We start from the raw sequence: 27,477 nt of genomic DNA, 5'->3' as shown, positions 1-27,477 counted from the left end.
ACGTTGAGGTTGGATAAAGCGAAGGTACAACCTCACCAAAAAAAAAAAATGAAGGTCGATATTTTCACTCTGCAGCGGTGGAGTTCTCATCTTCTGTCACCCAGTATTCACTGTAATGAGCTTCCGCCGGTTTGAATGTCATTGCAAGGGTTGACTGGATGCAGCTCATGAAAGGGCAAGCTGACATTTTGTGGAGTAAAAGCTGGGCTATGTGTAAGAATGAATGGCGTGCTTTGTTTGCTGCAAAACATGCTAATAACGTTCTCCTGTGTGATGCACTGTTCAAGTTACTGCTGATGACCAGTCGAAGACTGATGAAGAAGCAAGGATTATTAATGAAGAAAAACTGTCCAAGCCCAGTTTTCTACCCTCCTCTTGCTGTCAGCCAAGGTCTTTAGTGCCAGCGCTGCAGACAATGCTGTTAGGACTGGATTACATTGCTGATCTGTGTGGGGGAAGAACGGGTTCTCTTACTCTGCAGATCCTTGTTAGTATAGTGGACGGTTTCTCTGCCTGTCACACGGAAGACCAGGGTTCGATTCCCCAACGGGGGGGCCCTTCTTTGTCTATTACTTTTTGGCTGTTGCCTTTCACAATAGTGGTGTGCTGCATCGCCTTTCTTTAATCATCCTAATTAAACAAAGATAAACCAGAATCCTCCCTTCGCTATATTTCTTAGCTAGGGTTTAGTTCGTCTTTAGTTCGTTTTAGATCGACTTTATAATGTATTTTACAAAAGAATAAATTAGATTCATACTTTACCACACAGGGTAACTCTGATGGGTTCTGGTAAATGAAGTCAATGTCCACTCCAGTGAAGATAAGTAATAAAAAAACACTTTTATTAATAAAGTAAAATCCAGTGAAAAAGTAGAATAAACAAAAGACAAATGACAGAAACAAAATCCTTACTTTATCCTCCGTTGAGGATAAAGGGCAACCAACCTCAGTATACAGAAGTCGGAAAGCACAAAGCTGGTCAGTTTGGTTCAGCTTTTAAACTTCCAAAATCAGGTCATGCACATAACTACACCTCATATATCAGTGAGGACTTGACATACTGCATATAACTACCCGTACATCATCTGGGTTTTTACCCAATATATCAAAACACTAATTATAAGTCACTAAGGACCAAATAATGATGTGGTCTGACCACTCAGTCAATAATTCTACTATTCAGCAAAACGTATAGGTCATGTCTTATGTGAACAAATTTATAGCTGTCCCATAGGCACATCTTAGAACATAAATCAACATACAAGCACTCTCATACACAATTTTTAGATATTTTAAGGCACTAAGCATTCCACAAGGTATTTCCAATGAGAGGCATCCCTAATTTACGATGACTATGAGACCTCCCTGCTTCGCAAGCAGAGTCTCAGGTCTTCAGGGTCAGCTGCGCAAGTTGTATGCACTCAAAGGAGGTCAGGAGAAGGTAAGAACAGATAAGGGTCAGAGAGAGGTAACATCTCCCTTCTTCTCCGTTCCTGAGTCTTTTGCGTCCTCTTCTGATCACGTCGTGCTCTTCTCTTACTCTTGACTGTTTCAAATAGTTGAGCTCTGAAGAATTGGAATGTCAGAATACAGGAGAGGTTTGCGTTTGTATTTTTGTTGTCTCACATTAATAATGGCACCATTCATTCCATGGGCACCATTCACTACAACGCAAGGAACGCAACATCCTCTGCACATGAGAAAATGTTTTGCTGCATTCATGTTAAAGATGCAACTTTTTGTCCATGTGTTTCTTAAGCTGCGCCGAATGAACGAAACTCTGTAGACAAAGATCAGATCTGTACAGTTTCTCTCCAGTTTGCATCCTCTTTTGTGTTTTCAAATGTGTTAACTGATTAAACCTCTTATAACACTGTGAATCGCCTGGGGCAGTCTCAATTTTGAAGCTCTAATAAAAGTCTTCTCACACTCAAAGCACATATACACTTTCACACCAGTGTGGATCTTCATGTGTTCATTAAGGTGTGATAATTGGCTGAAACTCTTCTCACTGAGTTCATGTGTATGGTTTCTCTCCGGTGTGGATCATCATGTGTTTATTAAGGTGTGATGATCGGCTGAAACCATTCCCACACTGAGTGCATGTGAATGGTTTCTCTCCAGTATGGATCCTCATGTGGTGATTAAGGTGTGATAATTGGCTGAAACTCTTCCCACACTGAGTGCATGTAAATGGTTTCTCTCCAGTGTGGATCCTTATGTGTTGATCAAGGTGTGATAATTGGCTGAATTTCTTCCCACACTGAGTGCAAGTGAATGGTTTTACTCCAGTGTGGATCCTCATATGTTTATTAATGTGTGATGAGCATTTAAATCTCTTCCCACACTGAGTGCACGTGAAAGGTTTCTCTCCAGTGTGAATCATCATGTGTTTATTAAGGTGTGATGATCGGCTAAAACTCTTCCCACACTGAGTGCATGTGAATGGTTTCTCTCCGGTGTGGATCATCATGTGTTTATTAAGGTGTGATGATCGGCTAAAACCATTCCCACACTGAGTGCATGTAAATGGTTTCTCTCCAGTGTGGATCCTTATGTGTTGATTAAGGTGTGATGAGCTGTTAAAACTCTTCCCACACTGAGTGCAAGTGAATGGTTTTACTCCAGTGTGGATCCTCATGTGTTTATTAATGTGTGATGAGCATTTAAAACTCTTCCCACACTGAGTGCACGTGAAAGGTTTCTCTCCAGTGTGAATCATCATGTGTAGATTAAGGTGTGATGAATGGATGAAACTCTTCCCACACTGAGTGCATGTAAATGGTTTCTCTCCAGTGTGGATCTTCATGTGATTATTAAGGTTTGATGATTGGTAGAAACTCTTCCCACACTGAGTGCATGTGAATGGTTTCTCTCCAGTGTGGATCCTCATGTGAGTCTTAAGATTGTCTTTTCTTCCAAAACTCTTTCCACACTGAATGCAGGTGTAACGATTCTTGTCTCTCCTTTTCACAATGCCATCAGTCTGTAAATGATTTTTTTCCTCAATTTTGACATGATGTTCCTCCTCTTTACTCCCCTCATTCTCTTCAATTAGGTCTGAAATACATAGATAAAACATTAGTTTTCATTAAGTCTATAAAACTCTCATCTAAAGCTGAAAATTGAAAAGACACTGGAAACATCGGCTACAAACACTGTAATTTAGATGCACATCAAAATAAATCAGATCATATTTTGTTTGGTCTATTAACGTGTACACATTTAAGCAGACAAACAAACAAACAACAACAACTTCAGCCAGAACCCTGCTCTCCCCAAAACTTCAGCCGCCGCCTCGCCAGCTATCAAGCCTGAATTACAGCAAGACGCTGGCTCTTCCAACTTCTACTCCAACTTCCCAGCACAACGCAAGCCACAACTTCGACTAAACTCAAGACGCCGGCGATCCAAGCCATTTCTATGACGCCGGACTCTCACTGATATCCTAGAGGTCTACTTTCGGTAACGTACATGCTTTAAACGGAAGCCTCACTACATAACTACACTCTAACAAAGACTAAACATTTTATAAAGGTTTCAAAAGACGAGACTAGCATGAATCAAATGATTTCAATAAAGAACTCGCCTCTCAACCTCCCGCCTGTCCACAGATCCATAACTTTCTGACTGTTGAAGTAGTTCGATTGCAACTGACCAAGCAATCTATTCCACAAACATTAGTCCACAACATATTCATATGTTGATAAAGGTCCATGGAAGGATGCAATGTTATCATTTAAACCAGCTGCTGGAGCGCGTGCAACAGAATAGTCTTTCAGGCATAAACACTATATCGATTTTGATTGACAAAATGGCCGCTGACCTTTTGTACTCTGGACTTTGGACTGATACTCTAAGGAGCCAATAGCTGAAAGGAGAAGTGTCACCATCCAATGAGCTTTCCAAACTTTAGATGGCCCCGCCTTATCTCTTGACAGTTTCATGAATAGACTGAACGCTAAGACTTGTGAATGAATTAGGCCAGATACTCGAGATTTTTCAATCATGGTAAGATTCCAAACGTGATCTTAGCCCATGATAACAGTTCATTCACACAGTTCCTACTAAATGGTGACATTGTTTTTTCAAGTTAAGGGTTTGATGTTGGCAGTTGATATTTACATTTTATTAAAATAACAATAATAATAAAAATAAATAAATAAATATATACATAAAATAACCCCTCTGCCACATCTAATCTGATAGCCATGGAACCAATGAAAAGAGTATTACCCAGCCAGTGAAAAACATACAACACATAAAGCATTGAAGCTCTTTTGCAACATGCCAATAGCTACTCGTATATCAATACACATGAGTGCCATAGTCAAGTTTATAATGGCAAGTCAGTGGGATGTGAAACAGCAAAGAAACAACTTCCTGCTTGACTGCTACGAACAAGGAGGACATTTCTGGCAGTGGAGTAACGTTTCATTCACTGTCTCTGTGTTAGATACATTTTGCTTTTAAACAAACTTCTATATCACTAAGAGGTTTAAACTCCACTTCACTCTACTGTCATCTCACCTGCTCTTCAAGAGGTACTTCCAGGACCGCCAGCCAAGACACGCCCCATATCTTCAGCTCTCCATCCATCTGCCACCCTGCAGGGGGACGAATGTCCACTTCTACAACCCTTGCACATTGTGACATCAAAGCTATTGTAACATGTTTTAACAAAGGCGCTTCCATTCACAGTTGCCCACGCACTTATGAAGACACCTCGCATGAATATCAGCTAAAACATTTAATTATGTCTTCTGTACATGTACCATGTTGTGAATATTTCATTTCTAATTCTTTCTTGTTTTCTCATTTTAGAGATCATGGCTACCGGCTCCAGAAACTGCCCTTATTCAATCCATCACACTCTACATCCATTCCAAATGTATTCACACTCTTCGCAAAGATGCATTTCCCCTCATACAGCCCACACACTTGATGCCATATTCACACTAGCCCCTTTTGGTTTTTGAGAAGTCTGAATTAACATAATTTCAATCCCACATTCCATCCCATCATAGCTGATCTAACTGGGCAGGAGGAGGAAGCAACGGATCATTTACCACCTCAAGAGAACAATATCACATCAGGGAAGCCCAGCTGATCCTCTCCAACCGACCTCCACTCACATGCATTTCTAGGCCTCTTCCCCTCTTTTCTTCCTTTAATTTCCCTCCAAACTCAAACTATCCCATACTTCCATTTACTCTATTTCACAACAGCTCTAACCCATTTAGAGGTCACCCAAGTTTCAAATGATGTAGCAGCAATGCTCTAAACAAGTCATATACACTTACACTTCAAATACCACTATCGTCACACTCCACACTTTTATTCTTACAGGAACATGCATAACTATACAATGCTGACTACCACCGCACCTTTCTGGTTGAAAAGTGGTTACAGTTCTTTAAATGTATTGAAAGAGTCTTAAAGGTATTTAAAGGTTCTGAATTACACTTTCTGATTCCTGTATATACTCTGTTTCAGAATATGAGCAGCCACCACAGAAGCTTTACAACAACAAATCCAGACCCTGGGAAGGTGGACATCCAATGCCTTAAAGACATACATACGTCTTCGCCAAAGGCACCTCAAAGAAGCCCAGATGACTTTCGCCAGCCATCAACCCACATCTACTCAAGGGCGAGGGCATGATCCAGCCACCTTCCCTCCTCCTTTCCCTTTCTTCTAAACTGAGTAACACTCAACTTTCTCCCCCAGCCACATAGTAAATCGAAGGTGCATACAAGCCCCCTCGTCACCCCGCCACCCCCGGCCGTTTCTGCAGGAGTCTTCACAGCCCCTTCCCATTTCCCGACTCCTGCCAGACCCTGCCCCCCCTAAGGCTCTGACTCCCGCAGGAGTGTTACCCCGAGCTTCGACTCCCTTAATATTATATATTTATATATCTATATACGCAAGTACATAAATATATATTTATATATAGCGCTGTCACTCCCTGCTCCATCTCCTCACGGAGTGTTCCTCGAGCACCTAACTCATCCCGTCACCCTCTAACAGGAGTCTTCACCTTCCAAATCCTCTTTTCCCAGACTCCTGTCAGAGTCGGCCAGCTTGCCCTGTTCCTCGGGCGCCGACCCCCGCAGGGGTCATGTCACCCCCCACCCCCTAGGCCCCCCCGCCCCCCCAAGGCCACTGAAACTCATTAGATATATATATCTATGGATTTTTCGTTCATAGATATATATATTTATATAGAGCACTGTCACTCCCTGCTCTATCTCCAGTAGGAGTGTTCCTCGAGCATCGACTCCTACAGGAGTCTCGCCAAACTTGCCACTCACCCTCTAGCAGAAATCTCCACCACCCAAATCCCACTTCACGATTTCTGCTGCAGTTGGCAAATAATAAGAATTGCTGCCCCCAACTACCGCAGCGCCTATTCTGACTCAGAAAAGTCTCCTAATTGCCCCCTCCAGGCCTTAGATTACCCCATTATATATATATATATATATATATATATATATATATATATATATATATATATATATATATATATATATATATACTCTCATATATATACATATATATTTATATGTAGCGCTGCCACTTCCCAGCTCTATCTCCGTCAGGAGTGTTCCTCGAGCATATTTTGTTTTGACTCGTAAGGAGTCAACCCTAGCCACCCCTTTTTTGGCCCCCTCCACTAGTCACCCTCCCCCCCACCCCCCTGCTCAGGCTCCAACAGGAGTCTGTTTCACTCTTTGCTCCAGCTGGAGCTCCCTAGCCTCTTTCCCTTTCTATAAACTCTATATCCAGCAGCCGGATATAGCAAATAGGTTCTAGCTTTTGGGGGGAAATTCTTCGAAATACACGGCTGTTGTCCCGAGTTGATAGCATTTTGGGGAGCTCTTGAGACCTACCTGATCTCGGATCTCCTGATATGCTTATCGACCGGGCGGGAGCCCTGGGCTCAAATATCTCTGAGCTCAGGGTTCTCTCCCGGGACAGCATGCCAAACCTGCTTTATACGCCAAGCATATCTAAGTGGGAACTCTTGAAATGCAAATAATCAAATGCACTCCCTCTAGATTACTCGTGTTGTGTTCCCTCATGTGTATCTTCCACTAAAATTAAACATTTTTAACTTGCTTGGAAGCATGATTGAGACAAATCCTGCATATTCACAGCAAGTGCGCATAATTCAGCTTATATTAGTGAGTTTGCATTATTGTATATAACTTGTGCAAATGTTCCCAGTACTGGGTTGCAGCTGGAAGGGCATGTGCTGTTTAAAACATATGCTGAATAAGTTGGTGGTTTATTCCGCTGTGGTGACCCCTGATGAATAAAGGGATTAAGCTGAAAGAAAATGAATGAATGAACTTGTGCTAATGCTTAATGCCCCGTTTGCTGTAAACTGGAGTGATGAGGAGATGGCAAGATGACATACTTTGCTACTTGTTTTCATTCATTTGTACTTTTGTCTTTGTTTTCTTGCCTTTGTGCTTGTCCTAAGGCTTAGCTAAAGACCTACGTGGTGACAATTATATACCCGACAAGATGCAGAAATGCCATTTAAAAAGGTGACCTGCTGTTTGTCCAATCAGGGACAGTGACAACATAAATATATAGGGGGGGGGGGGTAGAGATACGTCCCTCTCACTTTTAGAGACAGACCATTTAGAAACAGGTGATTAATAATTATATGAACGTATGATCTCATACAGCCCCCCCTCTTTTAAAATGTCTGCTACGCCCCTGCTGAAACCCAAAACTCTGTTTTTAATCTCTGTAAATCAACTCAGAGTTCAAGTTTAAAATCAGAGTTAGTTGAACCTCCTTACTGAAACAGGCCCCTGTTCTCATATGCTATTGTTTTAGAACTTCAGTTGCCTATTGGCGAAATGATCAGGACTATTAAATGACTATTTGCTCTACAAACAAGTGTGTTCGTGACTATACATACAAAGTAACACAACAAAATTAGAAAATATGACTTTGCAACATCGAGCAGCATTAGGCATGGGCTAGTATAAGATTCTGATGGTATGATAACCTTGAATAAAAATATCACGGTTTCACTGTATTGTGATTACAGCTTTAAAATGTATATATATATATATATATATATATATATATATATATATATATATATATATATATATATATATATATATATATATATATATTAAATGTCTGGGTAAAAAACTAAACAAAAAAATCCCTTTGAACACAATTTTTTTTTTTTGAGAAACTTTTATTTTTAAGTATGTTGGAGCAGTAAACATGTCAGGCTAAATCATTCAAATGAATCATTGACTTCTGCTGTCTTCATTTGTTTCATAAACACAGATTTCTTTACAATTTAAAACAGCATCTTTGGAGATCATTTCTGCTGGAGATACTGTTGTCCTGAAAAACTTAAAACAAAACGTAATTAAAAAAAAAACATATAGCGCAGGGCGGTACAGTAGAAAATATTGGTGGTTTTAAAACCTCGACTTTTTTTAACCCGCGGTATACCTTGTAAACTGTTATTGTCCCATGCCTAAGCAGCATAACACTGCTTTTACAATCTAAAAATTCATTCCTTTAAAAAAAGTCTCAAGCAAAAAGATTCCAATGGTGGCGCCTGCTGTTACGTGAAGAATATAGTCACGTATATTTGCATATGATCAGCATGCTGTTATCCATTTCTTAAGCAGCAAAAGTCATTTTTAGACTAGTTTGTTGGCCAGTTGTAGTCAGTGCAATGCTAAACGTTATTGTTCCACTATAATTTGTTCGTTTTGTCTCACGTCGTCCCACAGCAACATCATATAGTTTAGAATACTGTACAATGTTTTATAATAATTAATTATTTTAGTGTCCATTTCATTCAGCATATTTCAAATTGGGGGCATCCATGCCTTTTGACATACTTTAAAGCAAGATTTCTGCAGGTTTCACCAAGTTAAATTTAAGACTTTTAAAAACCTTTTTAAGACAATTATGACTGAAATTTTAGACTAAGGTATTTTTCAAATGGCCCAGATAAAAAAGATTCCCATCAATAAATATTATAATTTTATACATTTAATAATACAATAATAAATTAATAATAATAAATTAAAATATTTTAGATATTTCTTGGCAAAAGATCTTGAATATTGTGTAAAAAAGACAGCTCTACTTGTATCCACACACTTTTTTTTCCAAAATAAACTTTCTTTAAAAATAACAACAAATGAATAAATGTTTTAAAAGTTTTAAAAACTATAATAAACTAAATCTTTGCACAACAATCTGTCCAGGTCGATGTCCTCAGCAGTAAATACATGGAGCACGTTTGAACAAATGTTATTTTAAGGAAAATAATTAAACCATTATGAAAAATAGAGTTAAAATGACCATTCAGAATAAAAAGTTGAAAGTTTTATTGAGAAGGATTGTTGGTGATTGTATGGGTTTTGGCCAGATTGGGTAGCAAAACATGAACAAAGGAAAATGAAGACTTGTTTAAAAAGATTTAAGACCTACAACACAATATTTCAGTAAATTTAAGACTTTTTAAGGCCTAAAATTTTACGACATTTTATGACTCACGGAAACCCTATTTAAACACAATAGCCCTGGTAATTATTTATTATAATAATGATGTTATTCTAACTCAGATACTATCTGTGAGAACTAGTAACAACTACTAGAAACAAGTTTAAATACATGAAGAAGTTGATGAAAAAAAGGGGATTGTGATCAACGTGACATATGCAAATGGAAAGTACTAAGCCAACACTATCACTGTAATAGTAGATATCTTCTGTGAGAATACTGTAGGTCAAATATCCTCAGCTCAGTCAAACTTTTTTAATTTATTGTTTTTATTTATTTTATATAGCGTCAGTGCTCAAGGACGCTTTACAAACAGTAGGAGAACAAGAAAGCAATAACCTTAAGAAGGAGATGGGAAATGGGAGACTAATAATACATAAAAGAATGACAAAAGACATGAGAACAAGTAATGAAAGAAACTCATTCCTGTCTTTCAATGAGTGCTTATGTGCATTTAGGAGAACTAGGCAGCACACTCAGAGCTGCAAGATGGATTTAATTTAGTATTCTTCTTATTAAAATATATCTGAATGAGGATCAAATGACTGAGTTGGTCTTTGAGAATCAAAAAAAACTAACCTGTTTGTTCCTGCAGATCTTCCTGTTTGACTCTGAATGTTTCTTCAATCTTCACATCTTCACTCTCCTCTTTAATAAACGCCATCTTTATAACAGTTTTTCTCTGTGTTTGGACACTTTATCCTGTTTAAAATGAACAAAACAATAAAAACGTCCTGTTTAAACTGAATAAAACAATGAACAGAAACAAAATAACGTCTCTTCAACATTTGCTTCAACAGTTTCTTTATATAAGAGTAATTAACAAAAAGAAATCAGGTAAAAGGGTAAGAAACAATAGCCACAAATGAGCTGATTAAAACTAGTAACGTTACTCTTCTTAGTGATGTATACTTAGAATGGACTGACATTATGCTATTTAATAAATTAAACCTTCATTAAAACACTTATTACACACATTTCTGTTGTTCAAACAATAGCCCTCATTACTCTGAGTAATATAGTACTACGTTGTATAAAGGACTAAAATAATATTGTCAACAGCTGCTACATAATTTAGCATCGGATGAAAACCTGAAAATTTAATCAATCGGTTAATATCTGTGTAAAAGCTTTAAAACAAACCTTTCTCCAGTTGATTCACAGCGCAGTAGCGGCGCTGCCTTATGACGTCACACGCCACGCCAAAATAAAAGTCATTTTTGTTTAGTTTTTTATTGCCACTTACTGTTGCAGGCAAGACTTATTGATGCATTTCTCCCTCGTTTTTCCACTTTCTCACACACACATATATTCAGTATTTGGAGTTGATCAAAACATTTACTCTAAACATTTTAAGACAATTTTAAAAACTTTTTTAATCCACTAAGACTGTTTAAAGCAGAAAATCCCAACATTCTAAAAAGTATAACAAATAATCTGATGGGTGTTTTGAGCTGAAACATGTTTACAGACACATTCTGGAGACACAAAGACTTTTCTTAAATCTTGAAAAAGGGGTAAAATATGGGCCTTTAAGTAAAAAGTACCCATTACTACAACACGTTTTAGTTTCACTAGCTGGGTCATTATCACTATAAAGTGCCTTTGATGTCTCACAATATTGAATCAATCCTATATGAACATAATGCACAATAATGAAACTCTGATGTTTTGATATAATTGGTTAAACCTTTACACACATGCAGGTAGAATTGTACGTGTTTTTAAATATCTTTTTGTCAATTTTTGCCATATTCTTTCATTGAATAGATGTGATTTTGCCATGTCCCACACACTGCTCAGACAACTTCAGTGAGTCTAAAAAGTAGGTAAATTATATCAAATTAAAAAGATTTTTAAACATTCTTATTATACTTAACAAGTTATTTGATTAAAAAAAAAGTCATTTTAATAACTTTTATTCTGTTTTAATAATATCATTAATCATTTTGCACGTGTCCTTGAAATTGCTGTCCACCCTGTCATGATGTGGTAAATGCCCCTTTAAGAAACCCTCTGATGTACTCATTAGCATCCCAATGCCCAGTTTTTAAAATGTAAAATATAGATCTTAAAGAGCTTAAATAAGGAAACACTTTATCAGCTTCAGATACATCCTGTGTTGAATAAATTAGCCAAAATTGTCCTCCTTGTCATTGTCCACATATTGTTAATTAGTTCATGTTTTTATGTTACAACACTTATATACACATACTACACTAGTTGATGCAATATGAGTCGTGGACAATACAAACCTTTAGGCAATATCTGTCTCAGTCTATATTTAGGATATCCTTTTAAAGTCCATATAATGGATCTCACTGACTGTTTGAAATGAATCTACAGCCCTAAGTATTTGTACATTTATGTGAACATCTGTAATCTAATTATTTACCTTCTTCTGAAAAAAAAAACGACAACAGTATTATTAAGGTGTTTAACTTGAGTTGTCTCCAACATTCCCTTCACTTCTCCAATACAGTGTACAATATAAAGATTTACATTCATTAGCAAATTTAGTTTAACTTGAAGAACAATAATAATTTATTTTACCATTAATTTGCATATTGATAAAACCTAATTGATAATAGAAGAGGCGGCATGGTGGCTCAGTGGTTTGCAGTTGAATTCTTGAAAACTTTTACAACCCTTTAATATGAACCCTTTAATATTTGTTGTTGTACCTGTTGTTTTTCAAATGTTCCTCCATATTTAGTTCACTAAATAAAGCCTTTGTCCACTCTGTCATGCTAATGTCCACCCTGTCATCTTGTTTTCAACCGTCATGTTCAACTTTTATGAAAATGAACAAATTATTTATAACCTCAGCAAAACATCTTGTGTGATTTCTTAATTAACTAATAAGGGACAGTTAATATTGTTTAAAAGTTTGACAAAATATTTTAGATCTTGGGTTTTATTTAGAAAAGTATGTGCACTGATAGCATGTTTTATTGGAAAATAAATGTTTTGTCCTTATTTCATTATTATAAATAGACTTTCTTCCATGAAGTTGGGTTTGTAAAGGGACACATTACCTTTCTGAAAATATAGATATTATAATCACACTGCAATGAAAATATACTTATACTACTTTGAATTTGTTCATGACAGGATTGACACAATTTGAGGTTTGTTTCCTGTTTTTCTGCTTGCAGATTATTTGTAAAAAAAGTGCAGGAGCTTGACCAACATTCATTTCTTACAGCCTAAGGTCTAATAAATACAACAACTAGCTATGTGGTTAAATAAAAAATCTCAAACCTTTTTTTTTTATTTTGGTGTCTCAAAGGCACTTTATAGTCATAATGACCCTAAAAACGTTTTTCAAAATTGTCTTAAAAATGTTTAGATTAAAGGTTTTGATCAACTTTAAATACTGAATATCCGTGTCTGTGTGAGAGATAGCAGATCTGTTGTGTAAAGTGGGAAACGAGGGAGAAATGTATTAATAAGTCATAACTGCATATGGCAAAAAAGCTAAACAAAAAGGACTTTTATTTTGGCGTGGCGTGTGACGTCATAAGGCTGCGCTCCTCCCGCGATGTGATTCAAGTGGAGAAAGGTTTGTTTTAAAGCTTTTACAGATATAAAGCGATTGATTAAAGTTTCAGGTTTTCCCTCCGCTGCAAAATATGTACCTGTTGTTGACAATATTATTTACTCTTTATACAACGTAGTACTATTTTACTCACAGTAATCGAGGGCTACTGTTTGAATAAAGTAACAGAAATGTGTATAATAAATGTTTTAATGAAGGGTTAATTTATTAAGTAACATAATTTCTGTTCATTCTATGTATACATATAAGAAATAGAGTACTAGTTTTAATCTGCTCATTTGTGGCTATTGTTTCTAGCTCAGACCTGATTTCTTTATTGAGGTAAAGTTGGTTTTATATTCGCACATTCAGACTTTCTCCTAAACTAACTGAATATAACTTTTTAAAATAATTATTTGCTAATTCTAAACAGGGAAATCATCTTATCAAAATACAACATTATTCACAGTCAAATAAACAGTAATGTTGTTTTCAAGTCCTACTTAGATGAGGTTTCAGACTCAAAGTACCATGGTAAACAATACAAGGACCATGTCAAAGGTTGTCACTGAACAAATGTGCGAATATAAAACCAACTTTACCTCAATGATTTCTTTTTGATTTCTTGTTTCTTTCATCTTTTTGTTATTTACTTTTATATAAAGAAACTGTTGAAGCAAGTGTTGAAGAGAAGTTATTTTGTTTCTGTTCATTTGTTTTGTTCATTTTAAACAGGATAAAGTGTCCAAACACAGAGAAAAACTCCTGCTGAAGCGACTGATCTCCACACTGTTATAAAGATGGCGTTTATTAAAGAGGAGAGTGAAGATGTGAAGATTGAAGAAACATTCAGAGTCAAACAGGAAGATCTGCAGGAACAAACAGGTTAGTTTTCATTCTCAAAGACCAACTCAGTCATTTGATCCTCATTCAGATATATATTTAATAATAAGAATACTAAATTAAATCCATCTTGCAGCCCTGAGTGTGCTGCCTAGTTCTCCTAAATGCACATAAGCACTCATTGAAAGACAGGAATGAGTTTCTTTTGTTACTTGTTCCCATGTCTTTCTCGTTTTCATTCTTTTATGTATTATTAGTCTCCCATTTTCTTTACCTTCTTAAGTTTCTTACTTTTCTTGTTCTCCTACTGTTTGTAAAGCGTCCTTGAGCACTGGGGCTATATAAAATAAATAAAAACAATAAATTAAAACAAGTTTAACTGAGCTGACGATATACAGTATTCTCGTAGAAGATATCTGCTATTACAGTGATCGTGTTGGATTAGTACAGGGGTGTCCAAACTTCGTCCTGGAAGGCCGGTGTCCTGCAGCTTTTAGCTCCAAATTGCCTCAACACACCTGCATGAATGTTTCTAGAAAGCATAGTAAGTAGGGATGGCTGACGTGAAACTGACGTTTCGACACAGTATCGAGATCCCGAAGCGCAAGTGTTTCGAAACACTGCACCGAAGCATGATCCGAAACACTCAGGTCACGTGACTAAAGTGTTTAGAAAAACCTGGTCACGTGGCTAAAGCAATTTTAAGCATAGATCAGTTCAGAAGTGCTTAGAGACCTGGCGAATCTGCGTTTAACAGGGTCCGAAATTTCTTATGTTTCATATAGCCTAGCGGAACATGCGTGTGAGTGTTGTTACTGAGCTTCAAATGACTTTTGGGTTCGAATCCCGACTTGTACAAATACTCCGAATTCATGATTTTATGTATTTTAATAATGTTACTGTTTTATAGTGTAGTCTAGATAGGATACAGCTGCTGATACGCCATCAATTTAGCATCATTTTTGTAACACTGTAAAACAATAATGAATATTTTACAGTACTGTGATGGTTGGGTTTAGGTTTTGGGTAGATGTTAATAAAATACAATGGGAAATTTATTGAATAATATAAATAATTCTTGTTAACTTCTGGCCACAACCATGTCTGATCTAGCAACAACCCTGTTTCATGACCAAAACAAGACATATTTATTCACAAAGTGTTTATTCGGATGTCAGACCAATGTTGAAACAGAACGATACAAGAACAAAGCATCTCATACAGATATTAAAGCATTTCAAAATAGCTTCATCAGTCTGGGTTCGAACCCAGTATTCCCACATGGTAGTCAGAAACCCTAACCGCTCCACTAGCTTACAGAGTGGGGTTTAATACCTCAATTTGCTCAACTCTTCTTTGCTGAAGCTATTTTAGTGCAATATATAAAAATGACCACTAGGTGTCACCGTAGAGTGGGGTTTCGAAACATGAAGCCTCGCTTTGCCCACCACTACTAGTAAGATTACTAGTAAGACTTGATTAGCTAGCCCAGGTGTGTCTGATTGGGGTTGTAACTAAACTTTGCAGGACACCGGCCCTCCAGGACAGAGTTTGGACACCCCTAGCTTAGTACTTTCCACTTGCATATGTCACGTTGATCACAATTTCCTTTTTTTCATGAACTTCTTTATGGATTAAAACTTGTTTGTAGTAGTTGTTACTAGTTCTCACACATTTTTGCATGTATATACCTATTAAAACTGAATAAAGAGCATGGTCTAATCAGAAATAAATGGAATTAGTTATCTATTTCATTATTTCATGCATAAAACAGGCTAGTCTTTTTATAAATTGAGTTTAATTGATCTGAAACTTTTAATAGCATTTTTTTTTCTTGTAAATGATAAAAGTTGCATCAGATTGCTGAAAACTAACCTGAATACCTGCGTGAACAGGGCCACAATTACTTTTTTATATTGAAACAATTGGATAGTGTCTTTCTGTCTACATGACAGGCAAACGTGTCAGAAAAAAAAAAAAAACTGCTGAATCTCCACGAATATTTTGTTGACTTATAAAACAAATGTTGTCTGGTTTAGTAATGTTAGTAATGCATAAAAAAAAATGCAAAGCAGAATTCTCCTGAGCTCATTAACCCACTGATGACAGCCACATTGTGATTGGCTTTTAAGGTGGTTAATGAGGTTTGTTGTTTTACTTTAGGAAGTTTCGTCTGAACCGAAGCAAAGGCTACCTGATTAACATTACGTTCCTCAAAAAAAAAAACACTTGCAATCTAGACGCAGTCACCTCATGCTTGTCCATAAAATCCACTCATTAAAATAACGGCTTGGTGTTTATACTGTAAAATTGTGACGATATTTAATTATTGATCGTGGGCCACAAAAATCCTTATCGTGATAATAATACGATTAATCGTGCAGCCCTATACCCTTTCATTATGTTCTTGGCTGTGTTTGACCCATTGACTTCCATTATAAACACATTTTTAACCGCAAAGCCATGACACCAAATAATCATGCATTCTAGATTGTTGGTGTTTTCCCTGTTGGGAAGAGGTCAAATGTGTCATTTTTACTGTTGATCATCAGGCTACATTAATCCTTTAGATAGGCCTGTTCAAAAAAGTTTCTGTCTTTTATATGGAGTTCAATGGAGTAAAACAGCAGATTATAGTGTGCGTGCATAAATGCACTTTGAAGGGGGACCAACAGTTTTAACCCAAAAATGACCACTCTATCAGATGAAGAAGAGCAGGAGACAGAGATTCAATTAAAAGAAAGTTTACTGTAGATAGTTTGTAGTTTCATCAGCAGAGGGCAGCTTTAACAATCGCCAACAAGTTTGTAGACCGCTCTACATACAATCTCAGAACAACAATTAGACTCTTACATAACGTCATTAACTGCGTGATACAACTGCGTGTTTAACCCCCAGGGGTCGAAGGCCGCATGTACGCATTTTGATGCGTCGTCTCCTCATATTGCCAAAAACCATTCTCTCTTTTCTCTCTCCGCAAACTGTTTTTAGAAATGCGTCAGTAAAGTGCACTGAAACTCCACGAAAACAAAACGCACAGATCACTGGAAAGGAATATTTGAACCTATCGGTTTACAATATACTGATGCCCTGTTTTTCTAGGCTTTATTGGTGATAATGGTCAGGAATGTTGGACCATTATTGCCTTTTTAGCATAAGCAAAGGAGAGAAACTAGCCAGACAGTAATGTGTGAATTGTGGAGCAGGCTAAAGAAATGTGTATTTTTTTTTTTAAGTAAGTGTACCTTTTTTTGCTTTTATTTTTGCCATAATAAAATTGTTGCGAGATAAATCAGTAAGTTGATTTTGTTCAGGACACACTGGACTGAAGTCTTTGGTGACGCACTCATTCACAGACGTCATGAGCACTTCAGTAACAAGACAGCGGTCTTTGCTCTTTTGCTTCGATACGTACTTTCGCTTTTTTGTTTCTCACAGCCAGTTTACACTGCTCGTCTCGACCCGGTTTCTTTACTCATTTCCCCATGCTGCAACAGTTCAGTCAACTTCTCTTTCTTCCACACACCACATAATGCTGCCCTCTTAAACTCTCCTCCTCTTCCTTTATACTCTCACTCATTTCCTTTTTGCCGTCCCATTGGTGGAGACCAATTAAGCAATGTCGACTGTCGTCACAGAAAACACCAACAATCATAAATGCATGATTATATGCTGTCATGGCTTTGCAATCAAAAATAGAGGCCAATGGAGAAAAAAACGGCCATGAATATAACTAAAAGACAGAAGAATATGGGAGATGGGTCTGAAATTTGGGAGAATCCCGAGAAAAACCCGAGAAAAAAAGTGTTTGCAGGTATGGTCTTATGTCTGTGAGGCAAATATTCAGCTGTCTGTTCAGCTGTTACCCCATAACTTTTTTCTAACAGCTTTCAAATCTGTCTTATCAATATGACCAAAATGACTTTAAGATCAATGAAGTAAGAAACTCTGAAACTTGATTGACAGTTTTAATAAACTCTATGCAAGATCTCTTCCGCGTTTGCAATTAGCCCGCATGTCAACTTTCCGGTACAGCACTGCGATCACTGTAAACAGATGATAGATTACACTCGTTGTTTATAAAAGTTTCCTCGCATTACCATGAAGGACATTAATCGAATCATGAGACAGAAAGCTGTCACACCAAACAGCAAAGAAGAAAAGAGGTTAAAATTCTACATTTCAACTTACATCGATCATTTTGATGGTGTGTATTATTATGCTATATATAAGAATACCAATTATATGCTAGTCGTGTCTGTTTCTCATAGTTCATATCGATTTTTATGTTGTTTTAATTACCTGTAATTAGGTAGGGTTTTCCTTGTTGAAAATGAGTTGGAGGTGGTATCCCATTCATTACATTTTTGCTACTTGAAACAAATGCATTTGGAATTATTGAGCAGCACTGGTGGTCTGACAGAAGTTGCCTGCCTGATTTTTGCCAAAAGACGGAGGTGGTACATTTGATGAAGGTAACCATCGCCCGAGTCTGCACAAAAAAACCCTGCATATTTACATTAGTGCAGAGCAAATGTTCACTCAAATTCATCTGTTATTTATGTTTACATGTTTATATTAATGCATTGAAAATGTATGTTTATTATATTGACAACTTTATATTCCTGCAGTGCAGACCACAACATAGAAATTATGTACAGTTTGGGTTTATATAATTTTTTTACATGACTAAATTTTGCTTGATCATCTACTCTTTAATCTTTAGCTCAAGCTTTTACTGATGGGCAGAAGGCAAGCCATTGTGTAAATCGGGTTGTTGCTCGCTGTAATAGAAAGAGCTGATGACTGTCCAGCTTGTTGTTTCACTCTGCGGATGACACGTTGATCAGTTTTAATAGATTTAAAAGTGCACTCGTGTGTCTGCCTCTATAATTAATCAACTGGTAGAGGTTGATATCACATTTAGAATGTGAGCAGAACTAAACCGTAGTTTTTAGAAAGATTAATAATTCCATTAATCTAGTTACAGTACATGTCCCTGTTGAAGGTCAGTGAATTTAAGCTAATTATTCATTAATAAAGGACAAGCCATTCTCGTATGTGACTGTTGTGTGACTGAAATGTAGGCAATAGCTATGTTTCCATCCAAATATATTGATTAAATTTATGTGCAAAACTGGAATATCACATAAAAGACGTGCAAATAAATCAGCGTTTCCATCCAATGAATCAAAGAGAACAACATCGTCACTTCCTGATTAACTGGTGCCTCATATCAACAGTAAAAACTGAATTTACTGCGGTAGAAGCTACATGAATCTTTTCTTTATTTAATAAATGTACTTGCGCCTCAGAAGACAGTGCTGACACACAATGAACGCGTGGTGGTGTTTGAAGACATGATATGCGAAGAACAGAAGCTCTTGACACACTCCAGACGCTCTGGAGCTCATTAATAATATATTACCATTAATACTGAAACAGTTAAGGTGTTTTAGAATGAATGACCAAAACAAAACATTTCAGATGTGTTACAGTTTGCTTTACAGCGGTCTCGTATGCTTCACACTCATCACACCAATCTTTTTTAGGGGCATGAAAGCTTAGGTTAAACTCTGTGTTAAATATTAATCGATAATACGATTCTTTCACAGGAGTATCTCCATTCTCACTGCATTTAAGTCTGTAGAGATCATACATAATTGAAACATTGAGTGTTGGCTCAAGGTACTGCCTTTCTGTGTTGGCACGACAGTAATGTGACTCAACAACAGGAAATGAACTGATGTGTGCCTTTACCTCCTCTTTCTGATTTGATTGGGTCAGATTTTTTTTCATGTGTATGTTATACACTGGTTTTTGACTGACGGCAAGAGTGCCCAGATAAAACAGCTTACAGACTCTCACTTTTTCACCCCTAATGTTTAGATGGTACTGAAATGAGTAGGCACGCTTTCTTTGTGGTTCATAACAAGTTAGCCTGTTTGTTTTGTCACAGTCTGTAGTCATGGCTATAAAGTCATATTTTCTGTTTTGACTCAACTCGTAGAACTCTGTAAAGCATTTTTCCCTTTCAGCTGGGGTAACTTTTTTTGCACATTTGAATTTACATGACATAGTACAGTTCTTCAATGTTCTCCCATGTTTGGCTGAAGCCATTTTATTTGTAGAGTTGACATGTTCCTTGCCCTCCTGATAAAGTTTCTTGCAGGTAGATTCTTTCCATTTTGAAGGATTGGCAACCCGTCTCTAGCCTCTTCTTTTCTGATTAGTCCCCAGCTCCTCAGTTGGTGGACTGGCAGGTGTGGTCTCTGCTTTGTCTGATAAAAGCCATGGCCCTAATGCTGCTCCTTCTGTTGCCTCTACCTGATCATCTGCCTGGAGAAAAAAACATTAAAAAAACACAACTTATTTACATTTTACATTACATTTAAATACACAGTATATTTTAATAGACAAGCAGTAAATTCTGAAAAGTTTCTTATAAGTAGCTCACTACTTTTTGTAGTTAAAAACTAATTCTTACTTTCCCTCTTTCTGTTGGTCTCTGTCTTGGTATTTCTAGACTGCTTGTTTGTCTCTCTGTCTCTGAAAGTTCAATTTCACGTTGCTCTTGTACCACACTGCTCCTTTGCTCTTCTGCCTCAGTTGTTCCCCCTGTCTCTGATGATGCTTTTTTTTATATTTTCTTTTTCTCGTGCTCTCTTTCTCTTTGCTGTTCTCCTGGTGTTTCATATAATTTGTATAATTACTTATCACAATAATAGAAAAAATAAATAAATGGTGTGTTGCTTGGTATCACTGACTAGTTACAGGCTACAACCTACAATCATTCTGCAATCATTACCATTTAATACTGAGGTAACTGCTATAACAATCTTACACAAACTGTAGCCGTACTATATGAGTAGTTTTACACACTATTTTATAGCTAACATTACTTTATATCACAAATTAAAATACAAATTTATGACATCATATATCATTAGAAAAAAAATTATCTGTTAAGGTCTGTGGCCTATTGTCATTCATTATGCATATAACAAATAATTCAGTCAGAATTTGGCCACTTGAATGATAAAAAAAATTCAGACATAATAATGATAATATAGTATGGCATATTAATAATAATAGAGCTTCAGGATTTTTTTGGCCTTTCTTGTAAAGTACATTAGAAAATTTATGGATAACATCATTTCATCTCTATTTAATAACAGTTCAGTAGCGAAGGATGACTTCATTAACGTCTGATTGTATGTTTTCTTGCACAGCTGTATTTTGGATAAATTATAGTTTGCATTGGCTAAAACTGAAGCGACAGCCAACAGGGTATTCGGCTTGGATTTAAAGCCTTTTTTGATTAATTATTTTCACTAACGTTATGTATGATGACTTCGCAGCCAAAATAAGACAGATGAGCTCATGTTTCGGACAAATTCTAGACATTTGTCAGTAGGGGGTGGGTCTTTCGAACCTCCCGAACCCCCCTTGACTACGGGTCTGTATTACACAGGATAGATGAAGGGAACAGCTTGCTAGCATTGACGGATAATGTGGTGTCTGATAATAAACTTCTCTGCAAGACCTTAAATGAAACAAACAGAAAAAACGAACTTACCTGGAATTTAGACTTCTGTCCTTGACAAGATCGTCAATAAAGTGGTCGACAGTGAAGTTTCTTCTTAATTTTGTGTGGCACGGCATTATTTAATTGACGATTTTCTTCAGGTCTTTCCTGCTCCACAACAGAGCAGTGCGGCGGAATGACAATAGAACGCTGATACTGATTGGTCCTTGTGCGTGCATTCGAAATGCTGATTGGCTCACAGATGGAACCTTAAAAACAGAGTTCGAATTTTCAGATAAAACCTTTTTTGTTTTTGAATAAAAAGTCTTAAAATGTAAAGAACTTATATAAAAAAAAACATCCCATAATGTAAATAAGTTGTCATTTAATATAAAAATGTCAATAACTCAATTTTGACAAAAATATCAGTTAGAACCTTATAATTTTAAGGTGACGAGTTGTGCACATGTTTTTTTATGCATATTTTCAAAAGTTATGTGCATCATGACGTTTCCATCAATCGTTTTTTATGCGCATCTCCAAAATGAGCAATAAATTAGGTGGTTGGAAACAAGTGTGCCGCAAGCCTGCTTTTGAGTGAAGGTCTCGACCGTTATATCGCCCCCTGGGGGCTGGCTGCAGTACAAGTCATAAAGCCCGCCTCCTCCGTGTTAACTTGCAATAAAATGTCCCGAAAGATGGTTCTGGTCAATTAAGGCACTGGTTATCGTGCTGATATAGGTGCAGATCTTCATTTTTGTAAACAGTTTGTTTTTAGCAGTAATTTATTGCTGGGAGTATCATCAGCTGTGATTGACAGTTTCTCAAAGCAGACCGTATGAGCTTCATAAGGAGACTGAAGTGTTATTATTAGATTTCAGTGTTATTTTACATTACGATAAAATGAGTTCAGCAGTAAACTATAGTTTCTGACATACAGGATCTGGTGGAACACTGTTTATTCGGTAAGGTCAGGGATTTTTTTGGGCTTTATTAGTTTGCAGATACACGCCTAACCACCCTGATAGCAAAATACACTTCGGTGAGTTCCTGCTAGCTAGATCCTCGCCTGCCGGAGACTTACCCCTCGTCCCGACTCCGTCTGCTGTACCTACTCGGTTATTATTAACGTTATTACAACCATTTGTGTTGATATAACAGCAAACGTAGGCTACTATGTAAGCGCAAACTGTAGGCACTGAGTTTAACCTTTGAATAAAATGCAAACAGCATACATATCGCAAATATTCAAATAAAGGTTCAAAATAAATAATAATAAACCTGTATTGATTGCACAAGTATTAAACAAATAATTATAAAATTGAATAAATTTTGTAGTGCACAAGAATCAAGAATTTCAATATAAAAATAACAATAAAAGCTGCACAAGAAATGACACATTGTAAACAAATTTAAGTATGACGGGGAAAATACAGGTGATTGCTATCTAGCAGTAATTCCTTAATGGGTCTGAAATAATAATTAGGAAGACAAAACGAATGTTAGCCGATCTCCACTTTGATCTCCTGTAAGGTTATTTGAACTTGATTTACAGGACGTCTCTGCATTTTGAGTTTCGGCATGTTGATGAGTTAATCTACTGAATTTGCTGTTATAAAATATTAATGTTCTAGAAACCGAAACTTATATAACAAATAGAGCTGTAAATGTTATAATTTAATTACATACATCATTTACTGTTGGCTTTTTATTTGAAAACTCCTAATAAACATTAAAAAGAATGTAAATTCCTTTTTGCCAGATATAATGAAGGCATGGAATAAACCAAATGAAAACAGAGGCAAAAAATAATAAACAATATACTAGCTAACAACACAATACAATACAAGCAAGAAATAATAAACAATACAAGCGATGTTGCAGCAGCTGATAGACATAAGTTGATGCATTAATACTGAAAATTTTTTTGTACAAATCAGTGTTTCCTCTAGAACTACCTGTGGCGTTATTTCAATGACAAATGTCGTGAGCGCAGTATTAGAAGTCGAGATCGCATTTATGAAATAGCCTACGAGCATGCAGATCTCTTTGCTTGCATGCCAATTTTTTTCTGCTCGTGCCCTCAAATATAAGCCGCTTTAAGAGTGCGCAGATCTTCTTGTGCTCTCTCAAATAAATGCTGCTGAAGTGCGATTTAGTGCGTTTATGTAAGGAGTATGTCCCCAGCATTTATTAGATTTGCTAGGAATATTTATGAATCCCTCCGGTATTAATGCGTCTAAAATAAAGTAAAACGGCTATACGTCGTGTTTGCTGGCCTCACGCACCTGTCACAGTCAGCCAGTCAGTCAGTCAGCACGAAACTTAAAAGGTTAAACAAATGACGCACAGCACTACTACGGTCGGATACAGAAAAGTTCGCGCTGTTCTAATTCACTAGCCTTTTAATACGTTTTGGTGCGATTATCACCTGCTATTAGAAAAATAGGATGTTTTGAATGAGAAGCTGTAATGTAGCCGTGGCAGGATGAATCTTGGCGTGGCGCCCCGCCATGGAAGAATGAATGTAGCGGAAACCATGCAAATTGACGAATTGCAGGGTTGGGATGTGTAAATATCCTGTTTATATTTAGGAATCTTGCTGTATTTATCTTTTAAAGGCATGATTTAGGGTTAGCATCAAGCGTTTGGTTGGAAGCTCGATTCTGCAGCTCCTCCTCTGGCGCCATCAGAGAGTCCTTCTGCGCATGCCCAGGCTTCAATTTCAGCAGTCTTTTGCGACAGTTGTACCCGTCACAGAGGCATTTTGCCCTCAAATCGTTCAATGGGAAATGGCGCTGTCGCGTCATCCATATTTTATACAGTCACTGGTTGGAAATGTAAGGCTAAGGCGAGAAATACAGCTTCGTCTTTAAAAAAGGGGAGGAGACCAACAGAAACTCAGAGTTTAGAGAATAAAACCTGCTCCTGACCAGGTTAGGTTCACAGAGTAAGTTACCACAGTAACTGACTCTGAGTTAAAGTTACCTCTCTTTCAGAAACAGACTTGACTTACCCTGCTTTCTCGAGTTTAGCAAACCTGCCATTTTGAAGTGGAAAACCCAGAGTTTCCATTTCAGGGAATTAAATACTCTGGGTTTCAGGGTTTTTCAGAGTTAAAATACTCTAAGTGATCACTTAAACTCCTTTCTGAAATGGGCCCCTGGTGTACTAATAAACTATTGTGGATTTTGGAACTGAACAATGATGTTCCAGATGCTGGACATCCACTGGCACAAGATCCTCATCAATTTAAGTGTAAATATCCCTTCTTTGTCATGTTCTAATCCGTTTAGGTTTCGCCGCTATTAGATTTCGCTGTAGAACGCGCTATGCAGAAGTAGAGAGACTGACTCAGAATCTACCGGAAACACGTCAGCAGAGTTCGTGCATAGAGTCTATTTACTATAACTTCTATGTTAAGAGGCTTTGACACAATTTACATTGTAAAGGCACTAGATAAATAAGACTTAATGAAAACTAATGCTTTATTTATCTATTTCAGACCTAATTGAAGAGAATGAGGGGAGTAAAGTGGAGGAACATCATGTCAAAACTGAGGAAAAAACTCATTTACAGACTGATGGTATTTTGAAAAGGAGAGACAAGAATCGTTTCACCTGCACTCAGTGTGGAAAGAGTTTTGGAAGAAAAGACACTCTTAAAATTCACATGATGATCCACACTGGAGAGAGACCATTCACATGCACTCAGTGTGGGAAGAATTTCAGCCAATCATCATCCCTTAATCTACACATGATGAACCACACTGGAGAGAAACCATTCACATGTCTTCAATGTGGAAAGAGTTTCAGCCAATCATCATCCCTTATTCTACACATGAGGATCCACACTGGAGAGAAACCATTCACATGCACTCAGTGTGGGAAGAGTTTCAACTGCTCATCACACCTTAATCTACACATGAGGATCCACAATAGAGAGAAACCATTCACATGCGCTCAGTGTAGAAAGAGTTTCAGCCAATCATCAAACTTTCATCAACACATGAGGATCCACACTGGAGAGAAACCATTCACATGCACTCAGTGTGGGAAGAGTTTTAACAGCTCATCACACCTTAATCAACACATGAGGATCCACACTGGAGAGAAACCATTCACATGCACTCATTGTGGGAAGAGTTTCAACCAATCATCATCTCTTTATCTACACATGAGGATCCACACTGGAGAGAAACCATTCACATGCACTCAGTGTGGGAAGAGTTTCATCCGCTCATCATCCCTTAATCAACACATGTGGATCCACACTGGAGAGAAACCATTCACATGCACTCAGTGTGGGAAGAGTTTCATCCGCTCATCATCCCTTAATCAACACATGTGGATCCACACTGGAGAGAAACCATTCACATGCACTCAGTGTGGGAAGAGTTTCAGCCAATCAACACACCTTGATGAACACAAGAAGATCCACACAGGAGAGAAACCATTCACATGCACTCAGTGTGGGAAGAGTTTTAACAGCTCATCAAACCTTAATTTACACATGAAGATCCACACTGGAGAGAAACCATTCACATGCACTCAGTGTGGGAAGAGTTTCAACCGCTCATCAAACCTTAATCTACACATGAGGATCCACACTGGAGAGAAACCATTCACATGCACTCAGTGTGGGAAGAGTTTCAGCCGATCATCATCCCTTAATTTACACATGAAGATCCACACTGGAGAGAAACCATTCACTTGCACTCAGTGTGGGAAGAGTTTCAGCCGATCATCATCCCTTAATCTACACATGAAGATCCACACTGGAGAGAAACCATTCTCTTGCACTTAAGCCGCGGTCACACTGGACTTTTCTCCCCGTAGACTTCCATTCATACGCATGCGAATACATCAGACCGGAAACCTAGTTTGTGCATCAAATTTCGGAGTTCACTGCCTTGCAAAGTTCAAGCTTGGTGAACTGTGACCTGGGAAATCGCATCACTTGACTGTTTGAGACCAATCGAAGATCAAAACATGACCTCTCTGTATGGAAATGTAAAATATGGACCAATCGCTCACTTTTTTTAATGTCTAATCATCCTGTTTAATCCCGCCCCTTTTCGCAGCGCCATACAGCAGAATTTCGCATGCTCAAACTCTAGTTTCGTTTTGGGATGAGTTTCAGCAAATCCTCAGACCTTCATAAACTCATAAAGACCCACACTGGAGAGAAACCGTTCACATTCATTTAGTGCGGGAAGAGTTTCAACTGATCAGCAATCCTTAATGAACACATGAAGATCCACACTGGTGTGAAAGAGTATATGTGCTTGAGTGTGAGAGGACTTTTATTACAGCTCTAAAATTGAAACTGCACCAGACAATTCACACTGGAGAGACCGTACAAGTGTTCACACTGTGACAAGAGGTTTAATCATTGAACACATCTGAAAACAGAGGAGGATTCACACTGGAGAGAAACTGTACAGATCAATGTCTACAGAGTTTCGCTCATTTGGCGCAGCTTAAGAAACACATGGACAAAAAGTTGCACACATGATATGAATGCAGCAAAACAATGAATGAATTGGCAGCGTCAGCTTGCACACCTGATGCTTGTCAGAATCAGAAAGAGCTTTATTGCCAGGTATGTTCACACATACGAGGAATTTGTTTTCGTGAGAGAGCTTCTACAGTGCAACAGGATAACAGAGACAGGACAAAAAACAGATAATAAATATATTTTAAAAAATTAGAAGTAAATAGGGAGTGCAAATATACAAATTGTTGCAATCAATTTGGCAATAAAATCACAGCGAAAGCAAGATGAGGCATCCTTTTCGCTTCAGAGACTTCTACAGCCTTCTGAGAGAGTCGATGAGGGTTCCTCCTGCTGATATCCAGCGATTTTGAGCGAACGAGAATGGTCTCCCAGTCCAGAGTGTGTACATGTGGTGGCAGACGGTTGAGCTGGGATTCTCCCTTGCCTGGCGTTCTTTGGGTCCGGTCCTCCAGAGCGGTGCGTACAAAGTTGCAAATTTTCT

General features: G+C 37.5%; 2 protein-coding genes across 2 annotated transcripts; one reads left to right on the top strand and one right to left on the bottom strand.

Annotated features, from left to right (window-relative positions):
• Positions 1 to 825: 825 nt before the first annotated feature.
• Positions 826 to 10,228, bottom strand: LOC130222129 (gastrula zinc finger protein XlCGF8.2DB-like). The gene is made up of 2 exons (XM_056454759.1): positions 10,144 to 10,228; positions 826 to 3,060 (listed from the first exon to the last, which is right to left on the bottom strand). The coding sequence occupies exons 1-2, from the start codon at positions 10,226 to 10,228 to the stop codon at positions 2,018 to 2,020; spliced, it is 1,128 nt and encodes a 375-aa protein (XP_056310734.1). The 3' UTR covers positions 826 to 2,017.
• A 3,616-nt stretch (positions 10,229 to 13,844) lies between these two features.
• LOC130222094 (gastrula zinc finger protein XlCGF57.1-like) lies at positions 13,845 to 27,276 on the top strand. Its single transcript, XM_056454721.1, has 2 exons — positions 13,845 to 13,990; positions 24,982 to 27,276. Exons 1-2 carry the CDS (start codon positions 13,906 to 13,908, stop codon positions 26,280 to 26,282), a joined length of 1,386 nt encoding a protein of 461 aa, XP_056310696.1. The 5' UTR covers positions 13,845 to 13,905; the 3' UTR covers positions 26,283 to 27,276.
• Positions 27,277 to 27,477: the final 201 nt, after the last annotated feature.

This window comes from Danio aesculapii, chromosome 4 (assembly GCF_903798145.1).
Source record: "Danio aesculapii chromosome 4, fDanAes4.1, whole genome shotgun sequence".
NCBI lineage: Eukaryota > Metazoa > Chordata > Actinopteri > Cypriniformes > Danionidae > Danio > Danio aesculapii.
The sequence above is the reverse complement of the archived record's forward strand: the minus strand, read 5'-3'. Positions and strand labels throughout refer to the sequence as shown.